This window comes from Herpailurus yagouaroundi, unplaced genomic scaffold (assembly GCF_014898765.1).
Source record: "Herpailurus yagouaroundi ecotype Mexico unplaced genomic scaffold, PumYag 159, whole genome shotgun sequence".
In the NCBI taxonomy this organism is placed as follows: Eukaryota; Metazoa; Chordata; class Mammalia; order Carnivora; family Felidae; genus Herpailurus; species Herpailurus yagouaroundi.
Window position 1 is genome coordinate 44,716,996 of NW_024412400.1, and position 27,686 is coordinate 44,744,681.

The window sequence follows — 27,686 nt, forward strand, 5'->3', positions numbered from 1 at the left end:
TGGGAATGGGGGCTCCTGGGTAGCTCAGTCAGTTGAGTGACTTTGGCTCAGGTCATGATCTCATGGTTTGTGAGTTCAAACCCCACATCGGGCTCTGCTGTAAGGGGAAAGACAGCTTCAGATCCTCTGTCCTCCTCTCTCTCTGCATCTTCTTCACTCCTGCTCTCTCTGTCAAAAATAAATAAACATTAAAAAAAGAAATAAAGAAAATTCCTTGCTAGGAAATTGTGGGAAAAACTCAGGAGGTAGTAAGTGGTTTAATGTTATAGAATTGCTGCTGTTTAATAATTATGTGAAATTAGAATCTAATTTATGCAGTTGTATATGTATAAATTGTATATATTCCTTGCTATTTTAGTGAATGTATATTTACAAAATTGATTTAATTGTGTTAAGCTGCGTTAGTGGATCAAATTGTGGAAATGACAATTTAAATAACCTTTTTGTTTTTAGTGTAACTTGGTTGTAACTTGTTTTTAATTTTATATTTAGTATAATTTTGAAAATGCATCTCAGACATTTGATGACCTTCCAGCAAGATTTGGTTATAGACTTCCAGCTGAAGGTTTAAAGGTAAGAAAATAGTAATATATGGTAAAAGCACAAGGTATTTAGTAAGGTGATTTTTGTTGCTCATTATTTGTTTAAAGAATGAAAATATTCTTATATTATCATAAAACCCATACATATTCATTGTAAAGGGTTCAGACTATTCACTTTTTTGGATAATTTAATCATTCTGAACTAGCCACTGTTAACATTTTGGTATGTATTTCTAAACTGTTTTCTAAGATATATGCCCAGTGTGGGTGGGTGTGTGTGTTTATAGATATAAGTGTATGTATATATTTGTGTAAGTGTTTGCTTATATAATGAATCTGTATTTAACATTGATAGAAACATGCTACTTGGTTTCCAGGCTTTTCGACTTAATTTGCTATCTAGAACATCATTTCATGGTATTAGAGAAGGATCTATGTTTTTATTTGCAGTGGCTAGAAGGTTTTGCATTATCAGGAAATACTATGAATTTTTGAACATTTATTTGTTTAATTTTTCATGTGGATTTTTAAGTTGTCCAGTTTTTGCTATTATAAACAGTGCTATAGTGAATGTCTTCATTTTTTTGTATTTGTCTATTTATTTGCATAAGATACATTTCCAAATGTAGAATTGCTCTGTTATGGAACACATTTAAAATTTTATTGTATATTCCAGATTGCCTTTTGAAAGTTTGGGACAGTTTAGAATCCCACCAATAGTGTTTGATACTGTGTTTTATCCCCATACCCTCTTCAATACTAAATATTATCAAATTTTAGTTAATTGACAAAAAAATCTAATGAGATTGAACGTATTAATGTCTTTTGCCCTGTGTGTGTGTGTGTGTGTGTGTCTGTGTGTGTGTGTGGTGTATGTATGCGTGTGTGTGTGTGAATGTGTGCATGTGAATAAGAGAGTGAATTCCCTGTTAATGCTCTTTGCCCATTTTTAAACTAAAATGTCTATCCTTACTGGGGCGCCTTGATGGCTCAGTTGGTTAAGCATCTGCCTCTTGATTTCGGATCAGGTCATGATCTCATAGTTGTGAGATTGAGCCCTGCATCAGACGGCACTGACAGCACTATGGAGCCTGCTTGGGATTCTCTTTCTCTCTCTCTCTGCCCCTTCCCCCTTTCTCTCTTTCTCTCTCAAAACAAACAAACAAAATGTCTATTCTTACTGATTTCTAAGAATTCTTTATATACTGGAAATATTAATCTACTATTTGCTATATGTGTTTTAGGTCATTTTTTCTGGTTTGTCCTTCATCTTTTAACTTTAAGGTTTCAGTAGTTTTGTTTATGTAGTTAAAAATTGCTATGCTTTCCTTCTACCTCTGGGGTTATGGTTAGAAAGTCCTTCCCCATTACAAGATAATATGAGGCTTTTATGTTATATAAGTTAGAATACATGAAATTGTGTATATATATATATATACTACAGAATGTTTTCAGGCTGTTCTCTCTTAAAATTCCACTTTTAAATACTATAAAACTATTATTGTCATTTAGAATGACAGACACCTTTAGGAGGGGCGTATTAGTTTTTAATTTTTTGAAGATTTTAAGTTATTAAAACACACTCCCAGCATTGTAGGACTATTTCTTACTGTAAAAAATATTTAAACAGAAAAGAAGTATATTGAGGAAAAAGGAAAAGCCTGCCATCACCCCTTCCTCATCTATACATATTAATCCCATTTCCCTCTTCAGTGTTAACATCAGGGTGTTATGTGATCTTACAGACCTTCAGATCTTTTTCTGAATATGTGGTGCTTTTTAGTTCAAAATTTATGAACTCAAGAAGTTCTTAAGTGATGCCCATTTGTGTATATGAAAGGTTTCTTAATTTTTATAATGGAATCAACTCTAGCTAAAGATGTCCAGAGTATCATATTCTGGAGAAGCAGTTTCCGAATTGTCAGGAACAAAACACAGAACCTCGTTGTAAAAATGGCTTGATAAAGGATTGATGCAGCCACTGACCCCCAAAGCACATCACCTTTTCTCCCATCAGTAAGCCTCTGTGGTCTTACCTCAAAACATCCTGCCTCCACTGCCATGCCACCCAAGCTAAAGAAATATCCTTTGCCAGGCTCTTTCTCAAATCTTACACCTCGATTGTTCTATTTGCCTGTAGGCCACATAGTTACTAGCCATGTACTTTAAGTGAAATACTAGCTATGATGGATGCTGGGTAATACGGTTTATAGTTTTTGTTATTGTTTTTATTTTTGTTGTTTTAGTCTACTTTGGGAAGGTAGAATTCATCGTGTGGAGAAAGTGGTTTCAGAAAATTTGGGGCACTATGAATGACAGATCTCCACTACAGTGTTAACTCTGAAATTTGATTTCCCCCACCTCCCCACACTTGGCATTTGATGTCTAAGAGATCTTTTCACACCTTTACCTATAGATCTAGCATGCTCCTAGTAAGCACTGCATGGTATTCTGTAATATGAAGGACCATAATTTATTAGCCATTTCCCATGGACAGATATTTTGGTTTCTTATCCAAAATTAAATTATTTCTCTAGGATAGAGGTTTAGAAGTATAATTGAGGAGTCCCTGGGTGTGTTCATCTGAAATTTTCATAGATAAAATAAATTTCATTTCCAAAAGGCTGTACTAATTTATTCCTATTAACTCTGCATGAGAATACTCAATTTTTTAAAAGTTTATTTATTTATTTTGAGAGAGAGAGAGAGAGAGTGTGTGTGTGCCTGTGGTGGTGGCCAGGCGGGGAGGGGGGAGGGGCAGAGAGAGAGGAGAGAGAGAATCCCAAGCAGGGCTTTGCGCTGTTGCTTCAGAGCCTGACTAAGGGCCTTGATCTCACAAACTGTGAGATCATGACCTGAGCCAAAACCAAGAGTTGGATGCTTAACCAACTGAGCCACCCAAGTGCCCCAGAGAATATCCATTTTTCTAAACCCTTTTCCACACTGGATATTACCAGTCTTTTTAACCTTTCCAATCTGATGGGCAAAAAGTATTATTTTGTTGTAATTTGCATTTCTCTTTACCAATGATTTTGAGCTGGCCTCCTTTCTTTCATTCAGCCTAAGGAGTCGGGCGATCCTTTTACTGAAGAGTCTTTCTTCTTAATAAGCTTGTTTAAAGAGTTCCATTAACTCCTGATAACCATAGTCTTTTTGGTGCTCCTCTATTACTCTGCTATTGTAAATTCAGTTTACATTTAAAAGATACTTTGACAAAATTGTATATTCACTGTCAAAGAAAGAATAGTGTTAAATATCTGCCTACTTTTGCATTGTGACAATATAGAGCAAGCCCAGGAAGTGGCAATAAAGAGAGAATGTTCTAACAAATTGTTGGATCATTATGGACATCTTTTATATTTGCATGGCTGGCTTGACATTGCTCAGAATCAGAATTCACAAATGATAGGCTTGATGGTGATGAAATGGGGATAGCTCGCTGTAGTGAAATGTCTGTAAAACCAATCAAATGTGTTAAAAGTATAAGCAAGTTAATTTAAAAGCACAATATAGTTATTAAGAGATGTGGCTGAGAAATATTTTACTTTTAAACTTTGCTCAGAGAGTTTAGGTGGGATAGTTTTGGTGGGCATATATTCTATATTCTGTAGGTTTTATGATATTCTTGGATTCTATTATTTATAAGAGATCAGATATTTATAATGTAACACATGTCAGTCGAAATTGTATGTTTACATTCCATTGATGTATATGCCAATAGTAAGCAAATGGTGTTTAGAGGCTTTTCTATCCCCCTCTGACATTCAAAAAAAATATTCAAGTATATAAAATCAGAAATCCAAAGAAATTTGAGTTTTAATGTAAAAATGAGAATCTTGGATTAAAATATGGCGTGTTAGTATTGTAGTTTTAAAAAAGGGTTTGATATTTTTTCCCTGGGGGAAGCTCTGTGTTTTCAGTTACAGAGTTTGATTGGCTGTTTTGGCAGGTACTTTTTAAATCTTTTTAACTTTTTTTTAATTTTTAAAGACCCTGTGGCTGTGCCTCAGATTTGAGGAGAAGATATATGGCATCAATATGTTCCCTTAAATCTAAATATCTTGTAGGAGACCTGGCAATGAAATACTGTATGGCGTGGTCATTGTCCAGAGTTAGACATTCACTAAGAATTCATTACTGATAGTTCCCATTAGGCTTCTTCTATTACTCCAAAAATTTATAAGGTTTCCCCATGCTCTCCACTCCATGCTCATGAGGTCTTTACCCAGTATTATTTGGTGGTGTACTGTAAGATAGGCCTCTGTTTTTATCTTTTGAATATGAATAACCAACTATTAGAGCATTGTTGAATAGTCAAGGTTTTATGTATTGATTTGTCATGCTAGCAAGCTGTCTTGCTAGACTCCGGTTTATTATCAATACAGTTGGAATAATTTAGTTACATATTGAAGGCCAGTCTCAGAAGGATCAAACTTTTCTAGGTTTCTTACTGCTATACTTTTAAGAAGTGACTTGATAAGTAGAGGAGATAATGATGATTACTAAAAAATTCAAAACATGATTTATCTTTTTTTTTTTTTTTCAACGTTTATTTATTTTTGGGACAGAGAGAGACAGATCATGAACGGGGGAGGGGCAGAGAGAGAGGGAGACACAGAATCGGAAACAGGCTCCAGGCTCCGAGCCATCAGCCCAGAGCCCGACGCGGGGCTCGAACTCACGGACCGCGAGATCGTGACCTGGCTGAAGTCGGACGCTTAACCGACTGCGCCACCCAGGCGCCCCACAAGATTTATCTTTAAGGAAGCCTTAATCAGTAAGCCTAGCATCTTATTTTTTGAGTATAGCTATCAATGGCAAATCTTAATTTCAGCAAATTACCTTTTGGGCTAGATATACTATGATCATTGTATACAGTATTGTAATCTAGTACTTAGTGTATGTTCTTCGTGTTATGAGAAGACCTAGACGATGAAGGTCTTGGAATGCAAATTTGTCCTTGACTGTATCATTCCTGGTATTGGGAACAAAGGTACAAAATAAAGGGTTTTCTTTATATGACATATGATTTATTTCTCCTGATAATTATTCTTAAATTGGCACCCTATGTTATCACTAGTTAATTTCCCACAAACTAGACTGTTTGAAAATTTACTGGTTAACTTTGAGATTCTTTTGTAAGAAATGATTTTGTTTAATACAAAGGCTTGAGATTAGAAGAGAGATTTTGTTTTTTCTCTAGTGAAGGAAAATGCAAACATTGCAAGGAAATGTGGTTGCTTGGATGCCTTGTTTGTGATCCCTCCTTTGCTTTCTTTGTAGGGAAGATGCTTAATAGCTACTTACTCTGTTTTCCCTCCCAGAACACTGGCTAGTTTTGTGGTATGAAGAAGTCTTGCTAAGGCTGAATATACGTGGCTTCCTAGCTCCCAGGAACTTGTTAACTGTCACAATATCACCTTCAATTTGTAGACTGAAACAAAGGTTAGAGTTCTCTTTTCAAAGGATAAATAAGGAAATGACACATTAAAATAAGAAGTAAAACCATACCAGTTTATACACAAAATAGGAATTGTAAAATCTAAAGACATTTCTCAAATGCACAAATGTACAAAAAGAGCACTTCTTCAGTGAATTTTGAGCTTTTAAAATAAAACTTTTCCTATTAATTTCTAAGGTCATGATTGCTCATTCATTTATTAACTTTATCAGGGAACAGAGCATCTCATTAAGATGTGGAAAATAGTGAAGAATTATTTCATCCTGACAGTTTATCACTTGGAAAAGAAGCGTGGAGAGAGTAAAGGGGAGGAGAGCCTGAAGGAAAGCATGGAAAGTTTACACATATCCCTCCCATCTTGTGTAGAATACCCCAAATCAGACCATGGCTCTTTTTCTTCTGCAGTTTGGGCCCTAGTCTCTTCTGTCATCCTTGGGCCCATCCACACTGACCTGTTTAGTTTCCTACCACTTTATAAGTCAAAGAAGGCTAAGATGTCTGGTCTCCTAACTCAGCACACTTCCCCAAACTTCCCTGTTTTCATTACTGGATTTCTGTGTTGTTTGTTCACTTAGTAGTTTTCACTAGATTTCCTTGCTAGTGTTCTCAATTTGAAATGGTAAAAGTAAATTTTTATTCTTCTTCCCATGAAAAAATAGTTTTCTGATTATAAGCAATATATGCTCACCATAAAAATTGAGAGACTATAGGACATGTATAAAGAAGAATATGAAAATCATATAATTCTACAACGAAGAGATTGCAGTGGTAGACTTGGGTATAACTGTGAATTTCCTATAGACACTCTTATTCCTCCATTTTAAAAATGTGTTTGTATATACTATTTTGTGTCTTCTTAAAATTTGGCAATATCATGGCATATCCAGTATCATGGATATCTTTTCATGTAAATATATATGCATTCATGTCATCACAGTTTTGTTTTTTTTTTTTTTTTTACAATACTTGAATTATACCATAATGTAACCAATCCTCTATCATTGGCTGTCATTGTGTTTAGGTTGCTTTCACTTATTAAAAATTATGAAATATTTCTTTTATTTAAAAATTTTTTTAAACGTATTTATTTTTAAGAGAGAGAGAGAGAAGAGAGAGAGCATGAACGGGGAAGGGGTACAGAGAGAGGGAGACACAGAATGGGAAGCAGGCTCCAGGCTCTGAGCTGTCAGCACAGAGCCCGACGTGGGGCTCAAACCCACGAACCGGAAGATCATCGCCTGAGCCGAAGTCGGCACTTAACCAACTGAGCCACCCAGGCTCCCCAAAATTATGAAATATTTCAAACAGAGGATAGAGTAGGGGAATAATAGAACATCCTATATACCTACCACCTAGATGTTAATAATTTGCGTTTTTAAGAAGGAATAAAATATTACCAGTGCCATTGAAACATTTTTAAATTTTTTTTTTTCAACGTTTATTTATTTTTGGGACAGAGAGAGACAGAGCATGGACGGGGGAGGGGCAGAGAGAGAGGGAGACACAGAATCGGAAACAGGCTCCAGGCTCTGAGCCATCAGCCCAGAGCCTGACGCGGGGCTCGAACTCACGGACCGCGAGATCGTGACCTGGCTGAAGTCGGACGCTTAACCGACTGCGCCACCCAGGCGCCCCGAAACATTTTTAAAAAATGTTTATTTACTTAGAGAGAGAGAGAGAGAGAGAGAGAGAGAATACGAGTGGGGGAGGGGCAGAGAGAGAGGGAGAGATAGGATCCCAAGCAGGTTCCTCACTGTCAGCACAGAGCCCCTATGCGGGACTCAAACTCATGAACCATGAGATATGACCTGAGCCAAAACTGAGTCGGATGCTTAACTGACTGAGCCATCTAGGCGCCCAAAGCATTTTTTATCCTTCCAAATTTCATTCCCTCATCTTCCTCCTCACAGATAATCATTATCCTGAAATTTATATCTTTCCCATTTATGTTATAAAACATTTTTCACCTTCTATATGAATCTATAAACATTGTTGCACCTGGTTTTAAAGTTTCTTTGCTCTGGCTTTTAAACTTGCTTTTTTTTCACCCAACACTATATTTGCAATTTATCTGTATTATACTGTCTGCATTCATTTTAACTGTTGCATAATACTTCATTTTATGAATATGCCACAATTTTTTCATTATTTTATTGGTAGATACATAAAATGTCAACTTTTTTTTTTGCTATTATATCTCTAAAAATCCCTCCTTGTGTATATTACAACTAGATGCCATTTCACACTCATGAGATTAGTGAAAATAAAGAGTGTAACAATATCAATGGCCAGCAAGGATTTGAGAAACAGGTAATCTTATATACTGCTGGTATACAAGAATGTCTGACCACTCTGGGGAATTTGGTAATATTCCACTTCTTATCTCAATGATAATTTGCCATAGTGAAATAATTAATTTTTTCCACATTCAATATATTTCTCATTTCTTTTATAAATGAATCTGTAATCATTGTCTTTGAAATTAACAGAAAAACTAATTACTAGTACTAATACCCTTATTACTTTGTACTGTTCTATTTTATGTTTACCTGCATTATCCCTTTTTGCCAGTCGTCATTCTCTTTGAATACTTAATACTGAAATAATTTCTGTAGCTAGGATCTGACCATTTCCATCAGCAATTTTAAGTTCTGGCCCTCTTAATTAGATTGATAACTAGTTTGTATTCAACTTCAGTTAACCAGATTATGCTCAACTGTGACTGAGTTATGACAAATTGCAAATGGCAAATGATGTGATGAGTAATGAATGCTTGAAGGTCTGTTTGTTTCAAAAAACAAAAACAGAAAACAATATGTTTTTTGCTTCATTACCAAAGAATTCTTTTTAGTCAGGATTCACTTTTGTTCACAAAACTAAAGAATTTCTCTGCTGCCTCTTAAGTTTTCACAGATTTACTTTCTGTATTTGTTTCTGAACTCTTTTGCTGTTAAAGATTTTGTTAAGAGTTATGTAAGTGATTAACATGTTTAAAGCCCTTATGTTTTTAGAGGATCTGTCAAGTACTACAGAGTATAAAATGTGAATAAATATTCCTTACTGGCTTGTGTTGATCATTTGTCAGTTTAGGAGGTGATTTTAGAGGATATGTGTTCCCAACGTAAGCTCAGTCCACTTAGAATTCATTTTGTTTTTAGAGCAACCATCTTGTTGAATGTAACAAATCCTACAAGTATACCACAGACTGAGCTTTTGATTTTCTACTCTGTTGGTTTGATGTTTAGAGTGGAGTGATAATGTGTGACTGGATTTTTTTCTTAAGGATGACAATGATGTGATTATAATGGTGGTGTGGGGTGTAACATATTTACTAAAAGGCCTTGTCCACCAGAGGGCACAGTCATTTTGTTTTTTAAAATGTCAAGATATGGTCTATGGAGTGAAGCATTATAAGTGTGCTGAATGGGAAACACGTAACAGATGGCCTTTCTTCATAGAGATTGGATATCAGAAAATAAAAATCCTGACAAACAACTACTTCTGTGTTAAGTAAAACTCAAGGCAACAATCTTTAAATTTTTATCAGTTATGTTATTTTTAGGAATTAGATATAGAAAAACCAAAGGATTATAAATAGATCTGTTACAATATCTCTTTATTTAACTCTTTCAACATCAATTTGAGTGAAAAGGAAATTGTTGATCTCATTTCCTAGCTTTGTCCTAGACACCATGGTTTATTGCCCTTCCCCAGCCCCCCCGCCCCGCTCCCCCTTTTAATGACAAGGTCATTAGTAAGCTATTATGCCTGCAGATTAGTTTGAAGTAGTGAATTTAGGGAGAAGGTACTTGTTAATTTACCTACAAAAGTGAAATTCTGTCTGCAATCAAATCTTATTTTGATCATGTAAAGAAAGGTACAGATGTTTAACAAGATAAGTTATATTTAGTTGGAACAGTCAATATTCTAAAATCAAGAGGTGATCATATAGGAATTTGGAATATATTTCCACTTACCCAATGTGATCTAGGAAACAAAGAGAAAAAGAAAAACAAAAAAGGATCTCCATAAGATAAAAACATGTTTTCTTGTTGTCTGTAAAAATAGTACTTACTAGTCACAGTGGGCTGGAGCCTGTGCAAAGAGGTGATCCCCTTCAAGAGCATTCATGAAACATGTGTTTCTAGATGACCTTAGGCAATACAGATACTACTTTTTTTGGTAAGAATTTAATAAACAACACTAATAGTAAAAACAGGAATATTTAAGATACAACCTTAAGTCCTACTAAAAACCATCTAGTTCATTGACTAGCTTTATGTCCTCAGTTTTTAAAAGTTTTTTTAATTAATGTATTTTTAAATTTACATTCAAGTTAGTTAGCATGTAGTGCAACAATGATTTCAGAAGTAGATTCCTTAATGCCCCTTACTCATGTAGCCCATCCCGTCAACCACAACCCCTCCAGCAACCCTCTGTTCTGTATATTTAATTAAAAGTCTCTTATGTTTTGTCCCCCTCCCTGTTTTCATATTATTTTTGCTTCCTTTCCCTTATGTTCATCTGTTTTGTATCTTAAATTACTCATATGAGTGAAGTCATAGGATATTTGTCTTTCTCTAATTTTGGTTAGCATAATACCCTCAAGTTCCATCCATGTAATTGCAAATGACAAGATTTCATGCTTTTTGATTGCTGAGTAATACTCCCTTGTATATACACTACATATATGTGTAAACAGGTTTACACATGTGTGTATATGTGTATATACACCACATCTTCTTTATCCATTTATCCATCGATGGACATTTGGGCTCTTCCTATACTTTGGCTATTGTTGATAGTGCTGCTCTAAACATTGGGGTGCATGTGCCCCTTTGAAACAGCGTACTTGTATCCCTTGGATAAATTCCTAGTAGTGCAATTGCCGGGTCATAGGGTAGTTCTAGTTTTAATTTTTTGAGGAAGCTCCATACTGTTTTCCAGAGTGGCTGCACCAGTTTGCCTTCCTATCAGCAAGGCAAAAGAGATCCTCTTTCTCCGCATCCTCATCAACATCTGTGATTGTCTGAGTTGTTAATGTTAGCCATTCTGACAGGTGTGAGGTGGTATCTCATTGTGGTTTTGATTTGTACTTCCCTGATGATGACTGATGTTGAGCATTTTTTCATGTGTCGGTTGGCCATCTGGATGTCTCCTTTGAGAAGTGTCTATTCCTGTCTTTTGCCCATTTCTTCACTGGATTATTTGTTTTTTGGGTGTTGAGTTTGATAAGTTCTTTGTAGATTTTGGATACTAACCCTTTATCTGATATGTCATTTGCAAGTATCTTCTCACATTCCATTGGTTGCCTTTTAGTTTTGCTGATTGTTTCCTTTGCTGTGCAGAAGCTTTTTATCTTGATGAGGTCCCAATAGTTCATTTTTGTTTACTTAATTTATTTTTAAGTAATTTCTACACCCATCATGGTGCTCAAACTCATGGCCCTGCAATCAAGAGTCATGCTCTTCAGACTGAGCCAGCCCACTGCCCCATATTTTTTTAATAACAAGTTTATTGAGATACAATTCACATACCATACAATTCACCCATTTGAAGTGTATCTTTCAGTGGCTTTTAGTATATTCAGAGTTATGCAGTTATCACTACAATGAATTTTAGAACATTCTCCTCACCCCCAAGAGAAACTCCATACCCATTTAGCAGTCATTCTCTGTTTCTCTTGAACCCCTCCAGTTGCAGCCCTAGGCAATTATTAATTTATTTTCTCCAAACTCTCTAAAGAGTTGCCCATTCTTGACATTTCATTTATAAATGGGATCTATAATATGTAGCCTTCTGTTTCTGGCTTCTTTCACTTAGCATGTCTTCAAAGTTCATCTATATCATAGCATGTATCATTACTTAGTTCCTTTTGATGGCAGCTAATATTCCAATGTATGGTTATACCACATTTTGTTTATCTCTTCATCAGTTAGTGGACATTTGGGCATTTTTGCTTTTTGGTTATTATGGATAATGCTGCTGTGAACATCAGTGTATATGTTTTAATGTCTACCTGTGTTTTCGTTTCTCTTGAGTATATACTTAAGAGTAGAATTTTTGGGTCATATGGTAACTCTGTTTAGTCTTGTAGGGAACAGCCAGACTGCTCCAAAGTGGGTTCATCATTTTCAGCTTCACCAGCAGTGTGTGTGGTTTCCAAGTTCGCCATTTCCTTGTCAAGACTTGTTTTTAATATCTATCTATCTATCTATATTTTATAGATTTTCTAGTGGGTGTGAAGTGCTTTATCATTGTGGTTGTGATTTGCATTTCCCTAATCATTAGTGATGTTGAGCATCTTTTCATGGGCTTCTTAGCCAGTCATATATGTCCTTTGAAGAAATGTCTATTCAAATCCTTTGCTTATTTTAAAATTGGGTTCTGGCTCATTCGGTTAAGTGTCCAATTTCGGCTCAGGTCATGATCTCGCGGGGTGTGAGTTCGAGCCCTGCATCGGGCTCTGGGCTGACAGCTCAGAGCCTGGAGCCTGCTTCAGATTCTGTGTCTCCCTCTCTCTCTGCCCCTCCCTCAATCACACTCTGTCTCTCAAAAATGAATAAATGTTAAAAAAAAATTTAAATTGGGTTCTATGCCTTTTTATTTTTGAGTTGTAAGATTTCTTTATCTATTCTGGGTAAAAGTCCCTTGTTAGATGTATGATTTGTAAGTACTTCTTCCTATTCTCTGGCTTGTCTTTTCATTTTTTTGATGATGCCTCCTGTTTAATTTTGATTAAGTCCAGTCTATCTATGGTTTCTCCTGTTGTTTATGTTTTTGGTATCTTATATAATAAATCGATATCTAATCCAAGGTCATGAAGATTTATGTATGTTTTCTTCCTGGACTATTTTGTCTTAGTTTTTAGATTTCGGTCTTTATTTTGAGTTTATTTTTCTATTTAATGTGAGGTAGAGGTTCAACATAATTCTTTTGCATGTGGATAATCCAGTTTTCTCACCACCAGTTGTTGAAAAAGCTATTCTTTCTAGATTACATTGTCATGGCACCCTTGTTTTGTTTTTTTTTTTTTTTTTTTAAAACCACAAATATGGAAGTTTATTTCTAGAATTTATATCCTACTCCATTGATCTGTGTATCTGTATGCCAGTACCATACTGTCTGGATTACTACAGCTATGTAGTAAGTTTTAAATTTGGGAAGTGTGGGTCTTCCAACTTTGTTTTTGTCTTCAAGATTATTTTGGATACCTCGAATTTCCATTTGAACTTTAGGATGTCAGTGTCTGGGGAAAAAAAATCCATCTAGGATATTGACATAGATTCAGTCAAATTGTAGATTAATTTAGGGAGTATTGCCATCTTAACACTATTACGTCTTCTTATCTATAAAATTAGACTGTCTTTCCATTTATTTAGGTCTTTTTAAATTTCTTTTAACAAAGGTTTATGGCTTTGAGTGTACAAGTCTTATATCACTATTATTAAATTTATTCTTGCATATTTTGTTTTTGATACTGTTTTATCAAAAAATTGTATTGTTTTCCTAGTTTGCTTTTCAGATGGCTCATTTCAAGTGTGTAGAAATGGTTGATTTTTTACATTGATTTTGTATTCTGCAACCTTGCTGAACTTGTTTATTGCTAATTGTGTTTCAGTGGATTCCTTAGGATTTTCTATATACAATTGACTATTGTATTTCTAGATACAATCTATAAACAATGTGGATTTAGAGGCACTGACCCCTACGTGGTCAAAAAACTGTGTATAACTTTTGACTCCCCAAAAACTAATTACTAATACTGTTGACCAGAAGTCTTGTTGATGATATAAATAGTCAACACATATTTTGTATATGTATTACATTTATATACATAAAATAATATATAAAATATACAGTAAAATTAGAGAAAAGAAAATATTATTAGGAAAATCAGAAGAAAGGGAAAATACGTTTATAGTGCCATAGTATATATAAAAAAAAAAATCCATCTGTAAGTGGCCTGTGCAGTTCAATCCCATGTTGTTCAAGGGTCAACTGTATAAACTCATGCCCTCTGCAGATTCCTTTCCAATCTGAGTGCTTTTCCTTCCTTCCTTCCTTCCTTCCTTCCTTCCTTCCTTCCTTCCTTCCTTCCACTCCTTTTTTTTTTTTTTTTTTCCTAATTGCCCTGGCTAGACCTGCCAGTACATTTTTTAAATTGGAGAACATTTTTCATTATTTTGAAATTTGAAATGTTGCTTTGACCGGAAAGCAATGAATGTCTAAAATAGGACAAGGCAAATAATCCTTGAAATTCCTAAATAATCCTATTTAGTACCTTTTTGCATAGAAGTGTCAAGAGCAGACATTCTTATCTTGTTCAGTAGGGGCAAAGAATATAGTCTTTCATCATTAAATATGTTAGCTGCATAGTTTTATAAATGTCCTTTATTAAGTTGAAAAATTCCCTTCTATTCTTCTATTTGTAGTTGGTTGGTACTTTGTTTTAATTATTAATTTATATAATTTTGTATTTACTAATGAACCCTGAGAGAAGAGAGGAGAATAAGTATATATTCATAATGTAGTTATATTAACCTCATTTATTATTCTGGTTCTCTTTATGCTTGTGGATTTGAATTACCACCTAGTGCCATCTCTTATATTTTTTTTAAGTTTATTTATTTTGAGAGAAAGGAAGTGTGAGTGTGAGCAGGGGAGGGGCAGAGAGAGAGAGAGAGAGAAAGAGAATCTCAAGCAGGCCCTGTGCTGTCAGAGCAGAGCCCGACACAGCGCTTGATCCCATGAACTGTGAGATCATGATCTGAGCCAATATCAAGAGTTAGACACTTAGCCAACTGAGCCACTCAGGTGCCCCTACCATCTCCTTACTTTAATATGGCTCTCCAGTGCATACTAATTGGAAGCTCAACTTTGAGGCAACAGCTAGAAAGTCAGGATATTATATATGCAGTCTAGCCCCCTGTCAGGGAGAAACTAGAAGGTCGGGGTTTTTGGTTACTTACTCTGTGGTGAGCTAGAGGGAGTAGTCACTGGAAATGCTTGTGTTCCCAAGTGGAATCATTTCATAGTTTTATATGTTTTGGGGTACTCATGAAATACCAAGCCGCATCAGATCCCAGAGTTAGGTGATTTGGAAGTCAACTTGGGTGGCAACTGTAGCAGTTGGAGTGCTAGATGTGTGGACCAGCTCCTTTCAGGGAGAAGCTGGAAGCTTTTTTTGTTTGTTTGTTTGTTTGTTTGTTTGAGTGAGCTGCAGGTAGACAGCAGGGGATGTGCTCACCAGATCAGTCAGGCATCTGGGAGGATCTCAGTCAGTTCCCACATGCAGGCTGATTATAAGCCAGTACCTCAGGCAGCAGCTGGTGGAGTATGTAGTCATAGCCCTTCTGGGTAAAGACAGGGCTGGATATTTTTGCTTGCATCCTCTGTACTGAGCCCTGGGGGGGGGGGGGAGTAGTAGATAGTGAGGGTTTCCACACCTGTTAAAAACTGCTTTTTTTTTTTTTGTTTAATATGGTCCTATGGGACTTGAGAATGCCAAGACCTATTGGCTATCAAAGCTAGGCAATTTGATGGCCTGTCCCTCATGTGGCAGCCATAAGAGGTGGGATGCTAGACATGTGGACACACTTCTAGAGAGAAGCTGGAGACTTGGTTTTATTGTTGGAGTGAGCCAGAAGGAGTTGGAAGTGCCCACCAGCTTTTTAGGCCTTGGGGATGATTGAAGTCAGTAACTAGATGTGTGCTGATTAGAAGTTAGATCCTGAGGGAGCCGCTTGTACATTATGTAGTCAAACCTTTTCCAGGAAAAGACTGGGAGATGGGTGTTTTTGCCTGCTCCCTCTGTATTGAGCCCTAGATGATAGCCATGCTGGGTGCACCTGCATTCGCTACAAACTGTTTCTTTGCTACAGCCTGTGGGACTCATGGACACAAGCCCTCTTGGCTTTCAGAGCTAGGTGATTTGGGGGCCAGTCCCTTGGATAGCAGCCTTAAAAATCGGAGTGTTAGATGTGTGGTCCCAACCCTTTGCTTTTCAGAGAGAAGCTGGGAATTAGATGTTCCCTCTTGATTGTATGGCACTGTACTGAGGGTGGGGTTTCTAGCAAGGGTATGTCTCAGCCTTTCCTGTTAACTATGTTAGTATTTTCTTAGTTGCTTGATGTGTAGGCATCACGTAGCTAATTTCTAGATATCTTGCAGGGGGGTTGCTCCACGTGTAGCTGTATATTCTGTACGTGAATGTGAGGAGGGAAATTCATGCTCCTTCATTTTAAGTTCCCACAGCAGTGCACAAGAGTTCCAATTTCTTCACATCTGTGTCCATATTTGTTATTTTATTTGATTACAGTCATCCTAACAGATAGGAAGTATGCTTTTGATTTTCATTTCCCTAATGAGTAGAGATGCTGAGGATCTTTTCATGAGCTTTTTGGCCATTGTTTATCTTCTTTAGAGAAATGATTGTCCAAGTCCTGTATTTTTAATTCAGGTTAACTTGTTTTTATTGAGTTCTAGGAGCTCTTTATATATTCTCAATGTCAATACATTACTACATGTATGATTGAAAAATATTGTCCCTCATTCCATGGGTTGTCTTTCTTGTCTTTTGCTCTTTAATGCAAAAATTTTTCATTTTGATGAAATCCAAATCATCTATTTTTTGTTGCCTGTGCTTTTAATGTCCAAGACATCATTGTCAAATCCAATGTCATGATGTTTTTCCCTTATGTTTTCATATAAGAGTTTTATATATTAGCTCTTACATTTAGGTCGTTGATCCATTTTGAATTAATTTTTTATTTAGCATAAGATAAGGGTACAATTTTATTCTTTTGCATGTGGATATCCAGTTTTCCTAACACCATTTGTTGAAAGAACCATCTTTTCTCAATTCAATGGTCTTGGTACTCGTGTCAAAGTGATTTGACTTATATGTGAGGGCTTATTTCTGAGATATCTATGCTATTTCACTGGTGTTTATGTGTCTGTGTTTATGCCAGCCCCAGACTGTTTTGATTACTGTAGCTCTGTAGTAAGTTTTAAAATCAGGAAGTATGAGAGCTCTGAGTTTGTTCTTTTTCAATATTGTTTTGAATATTAGAGGTCTCTTGAGATTCCATATACATTATAGGGTGGAGTTTTGTATTTCTGCAAAAAACATCATTGGGATTTTAACCAATTTACCCACCAGGTGCCCTGGTAGTAATGTTCTTTGTTTTGTGATTTTCATTATTTGAGTCCTGTTTAGCTGTCATTTTTGTTGAACTTTTTGAAGAATCAACTCTAGCTGTCACTGATTTTCTCTATTTTTTTTTAAATAATTCTGACTTTAATTCTGCTTTAGTAATTATTTCCCTTTTCCTGCTAGCTCTGGGTTTAGTTCTTTTTTTTTTTAATGTTTATTTTTGAGAAAAAGAGGGCATGCATGTGGGGGAGGGGCAGAGAGAGGAGGAGAGGATCTGAAGTGGGCTCTGCACTGACAGCAGTAAGCCTGATGTGGGGCTCGAACTCACGAACCGCAGGATCATGACCTGAGCCGAAGTCGGAGCTCAACTGACCGAGCCACCCAGGTGTCCCTGGGTTTAGTTCTTCTTATTCTTGTTTCTTCAGGTATAAAGTTAGGTTGTTGATTTGCAATATTTCTTATTTTTCAATGTTAGTAATTACAGCTATAAATTTCTTTCCTGACACTGCTTTTGCTACGTCACCTAAGTTTTGGTATGTTGTGTTTTCATTTACATTTGTCTCCAGACATTTTCTAATTTCCCCTGCTAGTTCTTCTTTGACCTCTTCATTATTTTTTAAATGAACTTTGCCACATTCTGTTTCAAATAAAGTGAGTTTCCTTAGGAAGAGCTTTGGAGGTCTTTTTTCTTACAGACTGCCTCTCTTAGTGGGCAAACTTTCTGAGCCACTGATAGGGAATTGGCTCCATTCAAAATGCATCAGTCTCACTGGTTTTTTTCTCTACTCTAGGAAATGCTTGTGCACTTATGGTTTCCTATGCTTATTCCTTTATTACGAATATTGCTATATCTCCCGGATGATTGCCTAGCATAAAATTAATGTTTTCATTTTTCATTGACACTCTGCTTTATGTGCAGTGTGCTGGTTGTGGGTAGTTATCTCTGGTCTACTCTATTTGCCTCTCCCAGCATGGATCCTTTGTCCTGCAGGTGAGTTAGGAGGAAGGTGACCAGGGCCCCAGTGTTCTTGGCCCTGTGTACTTTGCCACATTCACCAGGAATTTAACCTTTGCAATTTGGAGCTGGAGAGGTGAGAAATGGTGGTGATCTTCCCCTCCTTCTGAGGTACCATAGTCCTTAACTGGATGCTGAGGGGAGAAGGAGCCTTGTGACCTTTGCCACAGAGTGGAGCTTCCATCTCACTGAGCTAGTGGCAGGGGAGTGAGCTGTGGCTCAGAAACCACAAACTGTTTCTTTTTTGATAATGTTTTTATTTACTTTTGAGAGAGCACGAGTGGGGCAGGGCAGAGAGAGAGGAGGTCGAGGATCTCAAGTGGGCTCTGTGCTGACAGCAGCACACCCGAAGTGGAGCTTGAACCCATGAACTGTGAGATCATGACCTGAGCTGAAGTTGGACACTCAACTGACTGAGCCACTCAGGGGCCCCTCAAATGCCACAAACTTTGGATTTTCTTACCTCAGCTCTCCTTCAGCATAAATTTCTCATCAACCTACTAACTACCATTCTTGGCTTAACCTAGCTATTTTGAAGGAACAGATTCTCCTAGTCTTTTGAAATAGATAATCTCTTTGATAATAAAAACATTCTTCTATATCCTCTGCTTTTGGAAAAGTAATATTACGAGGATTTATTTATTTATTTATTTTTTTGTTTATTTATTTTGAGAAAGTGCATACGTGTGCGTGTGTGTGGCCGCGCGCGCGCGCGCACACACACACACACACACACAAGGGGAGGGGCAGAGAGAGAGGAAGAGACAATCCCAAATAGGCTTCATGTATCAGCACAGAGCCTGACGTGGGACTCAGTCTCAGGATTTGTGAGATCATGACCTGAACCAAAATCAAGAGTTGGTCACTTAACTGACTGAGCCACCCAGATGCCCCAGATTATTAAGAGAATTTTCTATTTTGAGACTTACTTATATGATTTATCTTATACTTGGTAATTATCCACTTTTATATCAAATGTTAAGGAAGTATGTGCATTGAAAATTATCGCAATTTTGTGGCAGTATTTTCTCAGCCCTGAGCAATTTTACCAATATGAGTAGGTATAAAAGCTATATTCAGCATTTAAAAATTGAAAAGCTGATCAATGTAAAACCAGGAAGGAGAATGTTACCATAGAGGTATTCACAACAAGTACTTTATCATGCTCATTTCTGTTGTAATACGGTGTCTGGCATACAATGTAAATTTCTTGAAGGCGGAATCTTTCTCTCTGACAGTTCCTGAATTACAGTAGGGATTCAGCAAATTTGTTCAGTGAACCGGTGTATCAGTAGAATAAAGAATTAAAACCACAATGCTTCAGGTTGACCTGATGGGAATAGATTATGAAGTAGGAAATGACCAAAATGTCTGTAAATATATTTCTTTTTCTTTTTTTTTTTTTAATGTTTATTTTTGAGACAGAGAGAGACAGAGCATGAATGGGGGAGGGTCAGAGAGAGGGAGACACAGAATCGGAAGCAGGCTCCAGGCTCTGAGCCATCAGCCCAGAGCCCGACGCGGGGCTCGAACTCACGAACCGTGAGATCATGACCTGAGCTGAAGTCGGACGCTCAACCGACTGAGCCACCCAGGCGCCCCTGTCTGTAAATATATTGAGCAGTTTCCCATCTCAGGGGTTCAACAGTGTTCTTCAGTGAGCATGAAAAGCCATATTTATGAATCTGGTAGCCTGATGTTTGCTGTTTTTAGGGTAATTTTTGCCATCTGTTTTCTACTTGCCCTCAGGAGCTCTGTGGAAAAAAAAAAAACTTGAGGATTAAAAACTCCCAACTTCAGGATTTACTTTGCTATCTGACAGTAGGAAGTATATAGGAGATTAACCAACCTCTTGTGCTCACCCTCACACCTTGATGACTAGCTCATCTTATTTTATATGTCTCATTTAGGAGTATTGTTCATATTTAGTACTTTGTATGGATCAGAGATGCAAAACTGTCATCAGTGACCTGGCATCACAGGGAGCATAACTGGAACTCACTACTGCTCATGATTCTTCCTTTCTTTTTATTCACTATATAGGTTTGGCCTGACCGCTATTCCCTAATCTTTCCCCAAAATGAGCATATTTTGCTTGTAACTTTTGGCATAATGATATAATAATACTGCACATGCTAAGAGAATTTGCTTTGTAATGGAATCTGAAAATGAATCCTTGTATAAAGCAAGAAATGTTTTCTTAAAATAAATAATTATTATATGTTAGGATAAATGTATTGAAATAAAGTAAACATTTTACTGACTGATTCTATACAAATAGGACTATCTTTGGTATTGGATGCTTCCAATTTCCTTCATGACACCTTGTAATTCATTCTAAGTTGTGAGTTTTTCTCTTTCCAAGTATATTTGTTTAGTACAAATATTATCATAATAATAACAGAAGTAATAAAAATAGAACTATGATCCAGTAATCACATTACTTCTAGTAATTTACTTCCCAAATACAAAAATAGTAATTCAAAAGGATACATGTACCCCCTATGTTTATTGTAGCATTATTTACAGTAGCCAAACTATGGCAGCAACCGAAGTGTCCATCCATAGATGAATGGATAAAGAAGATGTGGTATGTATATACAATGGAATATTATTCAGCCATAAAAAGATTGAAATCTTGCCATTTGCAACAATATGGATGACGCTACAGTATAATCCTAAGCAAAATAAGTCAGAGAAAGACAAATACCATCTGATTTCCCTCATGTGGAATTTAAGAAATAAAACAATCAAGGGGAAAAAAGAGAGAGAGAGACAAACCAAGGAACAGACTCTTAACTATAGAGAACGAACTGAGGGTTACCAGAGGGGAGGTGGGTGGGGGGATGGGTGGAATAGATTTTGGGTTTTGAAGACTAACTTAACACGATGAGCATTGAACAATGTGTAGAATTGTTGAATCACTATATCGTACACCTGAAACTAACACTGTATGTTAACTTTACGGGAATTAAAGTAAAAAAAATTAATTTAAAAAATGGAAATGGGGCGCCTGGGTGGCTTAGCCTGTTAAGTATCTGACTCTTGTTCTCAGCTCAGGTCTTGATCTGAAGGTTGTGAGTTCAAGCCCAGTTCAAGTGCTGTGTGTGGAGCCTACTTAAAAAACAAAACCAAACAAAAACCAGAAATAGCATTAAAGAATAATCTTTAGTCTCACCAATCTTACGGAAATCATTTTGTGTTTATATTAAATTTGAAAGACAATGTGTTCTTGAAGAAAGGATACATTATTTGAATCAGTTTGACTCATAGCACCATGAGTTAGCAGCTGATTCTTAGGTGTGTTGTCTTCTTTGAAGCTTAAGTTTTTTCCTCTCTAAAACAGGGATGATAATGCCTTTGTGAGCGTAAAGCTATCCTCTAGGACTTCACATCAGTTATGATAGTTAGCTTCAACAGCAGCAAATAACTTGAAAAACCAGTTGTCTGGTAAGCCACTTATCAAATTTTTACATAATACAATGAAAGATTTGGGGATAGGTGGGAAAATAGAAAGGTACAAGAAGAAGAAAAAAGGTGATTTAGAATGCTAATCCTTTTAATAAGCACTTGTGAACTTTTGCCATACAAGTGATGATTATATTAGCACAATGGCAAAATTATTTGAGTGCTAGGCTGAGAATAGGGAAAACTGGAATGTAGTCCTGGTTTAATCCTCCTGTCTGTGAAGATGAATACTGTGCTAAGATAGGAAGGACATTGGCTTTGGGGTCAGCATTATTGGGCTTCAAATTATGGTTCTATCACTGGGCAAGTTATTCAGCTTCTTTAAGTTTGTCCACTTGTCTATAGTAATACATATCCAAAGGATCAGTGTAAGGAAAGTGGCTATTTATTGTTTCTTTCTTTCTCTTATATTGGGTTTCATTTGCTTTTTTTTTTTTTTTTCTCTCTCCTCGTTTCTTTAGATGAATGTTAAGGCCATTGATTTGAGACCTTTACTCTTTTTTAATACAAATATTTGAAGTTCCCTCTAAGTACTATGTTAGTTGTGTCCAACAAATTTTTGTAAATTGTGTTTTTATTTTCATTCATTTCAAATGTTTAGGGCCAATTTGGCCCACTTCTGAGGCAACAGTCTTCTGAGGACTCTATTTGGTGGTCTGTATTAGGAAGATTTTCCTCTGCAGCTGATAAGAATACAGTTCTTCCCAGCTCTTTGTGGGCTCCAGGGATTGTTCTGTTTACTCCTTTCTTTCTCAGTTTTGGTAGCTTCCTCCCACACAAATGCAGATTACTACTCATCCAAGGACTTGAGTGTTCATCTCTGCATGTATCTGGAGCCCTCTGTCTTTGCAGCTCCCTTATTCCCAGTATGGTGCTTCACAAAACTTTAGCTGCCTTTGCCACTCCAACCCCTGAGCTCTGTTTCCTCAACTCATTGAGACCACTCAACTGTTGGGTTCCCCTGCCCTATTCTGAGGCCTAGAATCTCTAGATACTGAGTTGAGCTGTTTGTAGGGCTCATTGCATTTATTTCTTTCTTCTCAGCAGTTGCTGTCTTGTGCTGTGGTCCATTCTTTGAAAGATGATACTTCACACCTTTTGTTTAATTTGCTAGTTATTTAAAGCAAGAGGATAAAACTAGCCCCTGTTATTATGTCATGGCTGGGAAATGGAAGTTCATCTTAACAACTACTAGGTAGTTAGTGAATGCTAATTATCAAATCTAAACAAATCACTCAAAAATTCTTATTGGAGTACATTATCAAGATGGGTGATTTTATAATTGCATATTGACATTGTATAAATCTTTATGCCTTTTTTCCTTATTCTTAATCTCAGTGCAATTAGTAAACATATATAGTAGTCTGGGACTTTTTTTATTTTTTAAGCTTTGACAATCCTAGAATATTAACATGAGCCAAATTTTGTTACCAATGCTTTTGAACTTTTTCGTAAATAATGTGTTAAAAATTATATAGTTGGTCTAAATAGTATTTGCTGATAGCATTTTTAAGTATTTTTTGATGTTTTCAGTTGTTTATGGGCTTATTTTATTTTTGTGACATCTTTTAGTCAGATATTAAGCTCTAAAATCTAACTCACTGATAAAATATATAACCAAAAAAAGCTATTGGGGAGGATTCTAACAGTATATGAGATGTAACTTTGAGATGAAAGATATCCAGGTACTGATGTGAAAAATGCTACAAATGTAATACTTAATTTGTGAGGTTTTTAAACAACATTTTCTTATAATTCAGTTAAGGGATTAACTTTTAATTAGTATATAACCCTCAAATTTCTGTCTTATTCAGTGCTTTCCTCAATGATGTGCAGAAAGACATGGAAGGTATGGCTATCAAATTTGCAAATGGCATGAAGCTTGGAATGGTTAAAATACTAATATTTCGCCCTGGAGTCTTAAAAGAAACATGCTGAAAAGAGGAGAAAAATAGCTTAGTAGCAACATATGTCAAAAATTTGCTGACAAAACTGATTTGTTTGCCAGAAACATCAATACATCAATTACAGTGCATCACTGGAAGTGTACTGTCTAGAACAGGCTGAAGAGTGGTAGTTCCTGTTGTTACTTTCTTGTTACTGTTGTTGATATGTTTGATTTATTCAAAACAAATTTTTAAAATACATTTAGGCTTATAGAAAGGCTATATAGAAAAACTATTATAGAAAAATAGTACAGAGAGTTCTCATATACTGTTTACTCAGTTTCTTTTAATGTTAACGTTTTATATAACTGTGGTACATTTTTCATATCTAAGAAATTAACATTTTTGCAATATATTAAACAAAGTACCAACTTCTTTAAGATTTCACTGGTTTTTCCACTAAGACCCTACTATATACCTTCTGCATATAGTAGTATATTCAGTGTTTGACCTCAAATTAAAGTTTAAGAACCAAGTCAAATGCCACTTTTTCTGCTACTGCCTCCCATAGTTAGAATGGCTTTCTCTGTTCTATGCAGTTATACTGTATGTTGTTTATATTCTGTTTCTTCTTATTGGATCTGTTAGTTCTTTCCAGATATTAATTACTTGGGTAGGGACTCAGTCTTATCCATCCTCTTATTTACAATGAAATGTGACCACTGTATTCAGAGTAGTGTTAAAGGAATTTAAAGTAATATGATAAGAGTAGTGGTTAAAGGATATTTTACTGTATAAGAAGAGCATAATCTCTAACCATTTGTGACAAAGACATTAAATGTATCCTGTATGTGAAAATTATGGATAAATTTTGGAAGAATGATCTAATATAGAATTAGAGAAAAGAACAGTGGATATTTTTAACATTGTTGAAAGTTGTTGATAGGAATAAATCCATCTCTCTCACTCACATTAGGAAAACATTAGCTAATAAAGTTTGATTGGTGTAACTCTGGTCTATGTTTGAATGTCAAAATTATGGCAGTTTCCTTTGACATCTGCATTGTTTAAAAAATTTTTTTTTCAGTGTTTACTTATCTTTGAGAGACAGAGAGAGACAGAGCTTGAGTAGGGAAAGGGCAGAGAGAGGGGGAGACACAGAATCTGAAGCAGGTTTCAGGCTCTGAGCTGTCAGCACAGAACCTGATGTGGGGCTTGAACCCATGAGCCGTGAGATCATGACCTGAGCCGATGTCGGACGCTCAACTAACAGAGCCACCTAGGCACCCCTGACATCTTCCCTGTTTAAAGTATTTACATCAGATTTTGGAATCAGCCTTAATTGCCTTTTATACTAACATTTTGGCTTGTTCATTTTTGTAAATGTTCATTCTTCTTTTTGTTGCCCATTTTGTTTTTCACCTAGTCGAGGTTGTTTTGTTCTGGTTTGTTTTGACTTTTTACGGGAGGAGTATAGCTTAGTGGTTGAGAACTTTCTGGGACTGCATGCCTGCTATGTAACCTTGAGCAAGTTACCTAACCTTTTTGAGACTTAGTTTCCTCATCTTTAAAATAAGGATAATAATAATAATAGTAGCTACCTCCTTGGGTCATTGCATAGATTAACTGATTTAGAATACTGAAAGGGCATAGTGCCTGACACAGTGTTGAGTGCTAAGGCTCAACAAATGTTAACTGCTTGCTGTTACTGCAATTAATTAGTTAATTTACAACTTCAGATACTAACAAAACAACTCACCCTTCTCTTTCTCCTTCTTTTATTTTTTACTCTTGCAAAGAGAAGGATGTACTGCTGCCTTGCTTTCAACATTTCTGTTGACATTATAACTACATATGCTCTTCTTAATTTTACTATTTATGTAGCTTAACATCAGTGCAAGCTGAAGGGAAGGAAAGTTAAGGCTCTTTTCAGCCTGACGCAATCTTTTAAACAAAACCACTTTATCAAATTCTCTATGATTTTATTAATCAGTATAACTTATCAACAAAAGTGATGTTTTCATAATTTTTATCCTGAAATACTGTAGTTCTAAATGCCTCCTGAAGCATTCAAGCAAAATTACATTCGGTATAATTTTTATGTTTAGATGATTTTGAATATTCTAGTTAAAAAGTGGTAACCCAAACTACTTTGGAAAACTGCTTGGCAGGATTTACCAAAGCTTGATATGCTCTGATCCAGCTTGATAGCCTATGGTTCTACTTTTATGTACATACTTAACAGATGTGCATCTGTGTTAGTGTCCGTGGAATGTTTGTAACAGCTCCTAACTGGAAATTCCCCGAATGCTCATCAGCAGTAGAATAGATGTTGGCATCGTCACACAATGTAACATTGTATAGAAATGGCAGCGAAAGATCTGCCAAGTGTCTCAACAGTGTGGTTGCTCAGCAGTAGGGATGAATCTCACAAGTACAGCATTGAGAGAAAGAAGTCTAAAAGACCACTTACTATACTGTATGGTTCTGTTTATCTCCAGTATAAAATCAGGCAAAAAATCAAGCTGTTAGAAGACTATGTGGTGACATTAGGAATGGGGTTTGAGGACTAGTGACTGGCAGGGAGGATAAAGGGAACTTTCGGAGTTCTATTTCCTGATACATGTGTGTTCAGTTAGTGAAAATTCATCAAACTGGAAAATTATATTTGGTACACTTTGCTTTATGTATAGTCATAAAAGATTTCAAAAGAAATCAGCATATGTATATGTAGTGAGCCTACTGCATTATACATTTGATGATACTGAGGTGCCAGTCTGCATGCACAATTTTTGTCCAGCATTGTTTAAACATCAGGCAATTACAACAAAGAGAGAATAGATGGACATCTAGTTCCTAAGTCTTGTAGGCACTGGTAGTTTTCTTGAATATCCTACATATTGGCATAAAGTGCCACTGTCAGAAGGTAGAAATGAGGAGGATCTTTAATTACAGAGCAAGCATCGGTTTTTGTTTTTTTTTTAAATGTTTATTTTTGACAGAGAGTGACAGAGCATGAGTCGGGGGGGGGGGGGCAGAGAGACTCTGAATTAGGCTCCAGGCTTTGAGCTGTCAGCACAGAGCCTCATGCAGGGCTTGAACTCACAGACCGCGAGATCATGACCTGAGCCAAACTTGGAGGCTTAACTGACTGAGCCACCCAGGCGCCCCCTCCCCTTTTATTTTAACGTTTATTTATATTTGAGACAGAGAGCGAAAGAGTGAGCACAAGCAGGGGAGGGGCGGAGAGAAGACACAGAATCCGAAGAAGGCTCCAGGCTATGAGCTGTCAGCACAGAGCCTGATGCAGGGCTTGAACCCATGACCTGAGCTGAACTTGGATGCTTAATGGTCTGAACCACCTAGGTACCCCGCAAGCATCTTTTTAATAAGAAAAGATTGGCCCAGGGAGGTGACACTAGGCATGTGGACCTGGCTTAAAGCAGCACCTTGTTTGATATTCTTATTCAAGAGCCTAGAGAGTTGTGCCAAATCAATTGACAAAGCCCGTTATACTACCTTGTATACTTTGTGGATGATACAAACTAAGTTTGCGTTTAGTTTTAAGTGACTCATATCTCAGGGAAGAATAGGAATTAATAGCAAGTTATTCTTTTAGCATAGTCCACAGGAAAGATAATGTTTAATAATTTAAGGAAAAAACCTATTTTTTAAGGCTTTACTCAATTTTCTGTTAATGCAACTAGATTGTTTTTTGGGCTTTTGGCTCATGTGTATTTGATTTTTATAAATTTTCTTATGTTTAAAAATAATACATTTGCCATAACAGATATAACAATATAGAAGTTATAAAAAACAAAAACCCTTCTCTGGTTTCACTTGTAGATCTTTTTTTGTGTGTATCTGTACTTACCATAAATTCATTGATTCTAAGATGCATTTATTTTATTAACCCCTTGTTTTAGCATCTCTGAAATTGGAATGTGTCTTTCAATTGCTGTCCACTAGGTGGCAATCATGATGGAATTGACATCACCAGACACAGGAAATTTGGCCTTAACTGTTCATACTGTCTTCACTTTCGTTGAGTTATATGCCTTGCTCGTACTACATGGGTTGAGTTTAATTGCTGTTCTAAGTGTCTTGAAAAGAATTGCATTATGTGATTTTTCATTAAAGCAAGAAGTTACTGTTT

At 36.3% G+C, this 27,686-nt stretch overlaps 1 protein-coding gene across 5 annotated transcripts in view; it reads left to right on the forward strand.

The window, feature by feature from the left end:
- RNF13 (ring finger protein 13) overlaps window positions 1–27,686 on the forward strand; it is a 169,811-nt gene that overhangs the window by 37,598 nt on the left and 104,527 nt on the right. For all 5 annotated transcript variants that reach the window (XM_040480463.1, XM_040480465.1, XM_040480462.1 and 2 more), the window contains one exon: window positions 493–573. In XM_040480463.1, coding sequence (XP_040336397.1) covers window positions 493–573 — 81 coding nt within the window. Of the gene's footprint in view, window positions 1–492; window positions 574–27,686 lie in introns of those variants that run through there.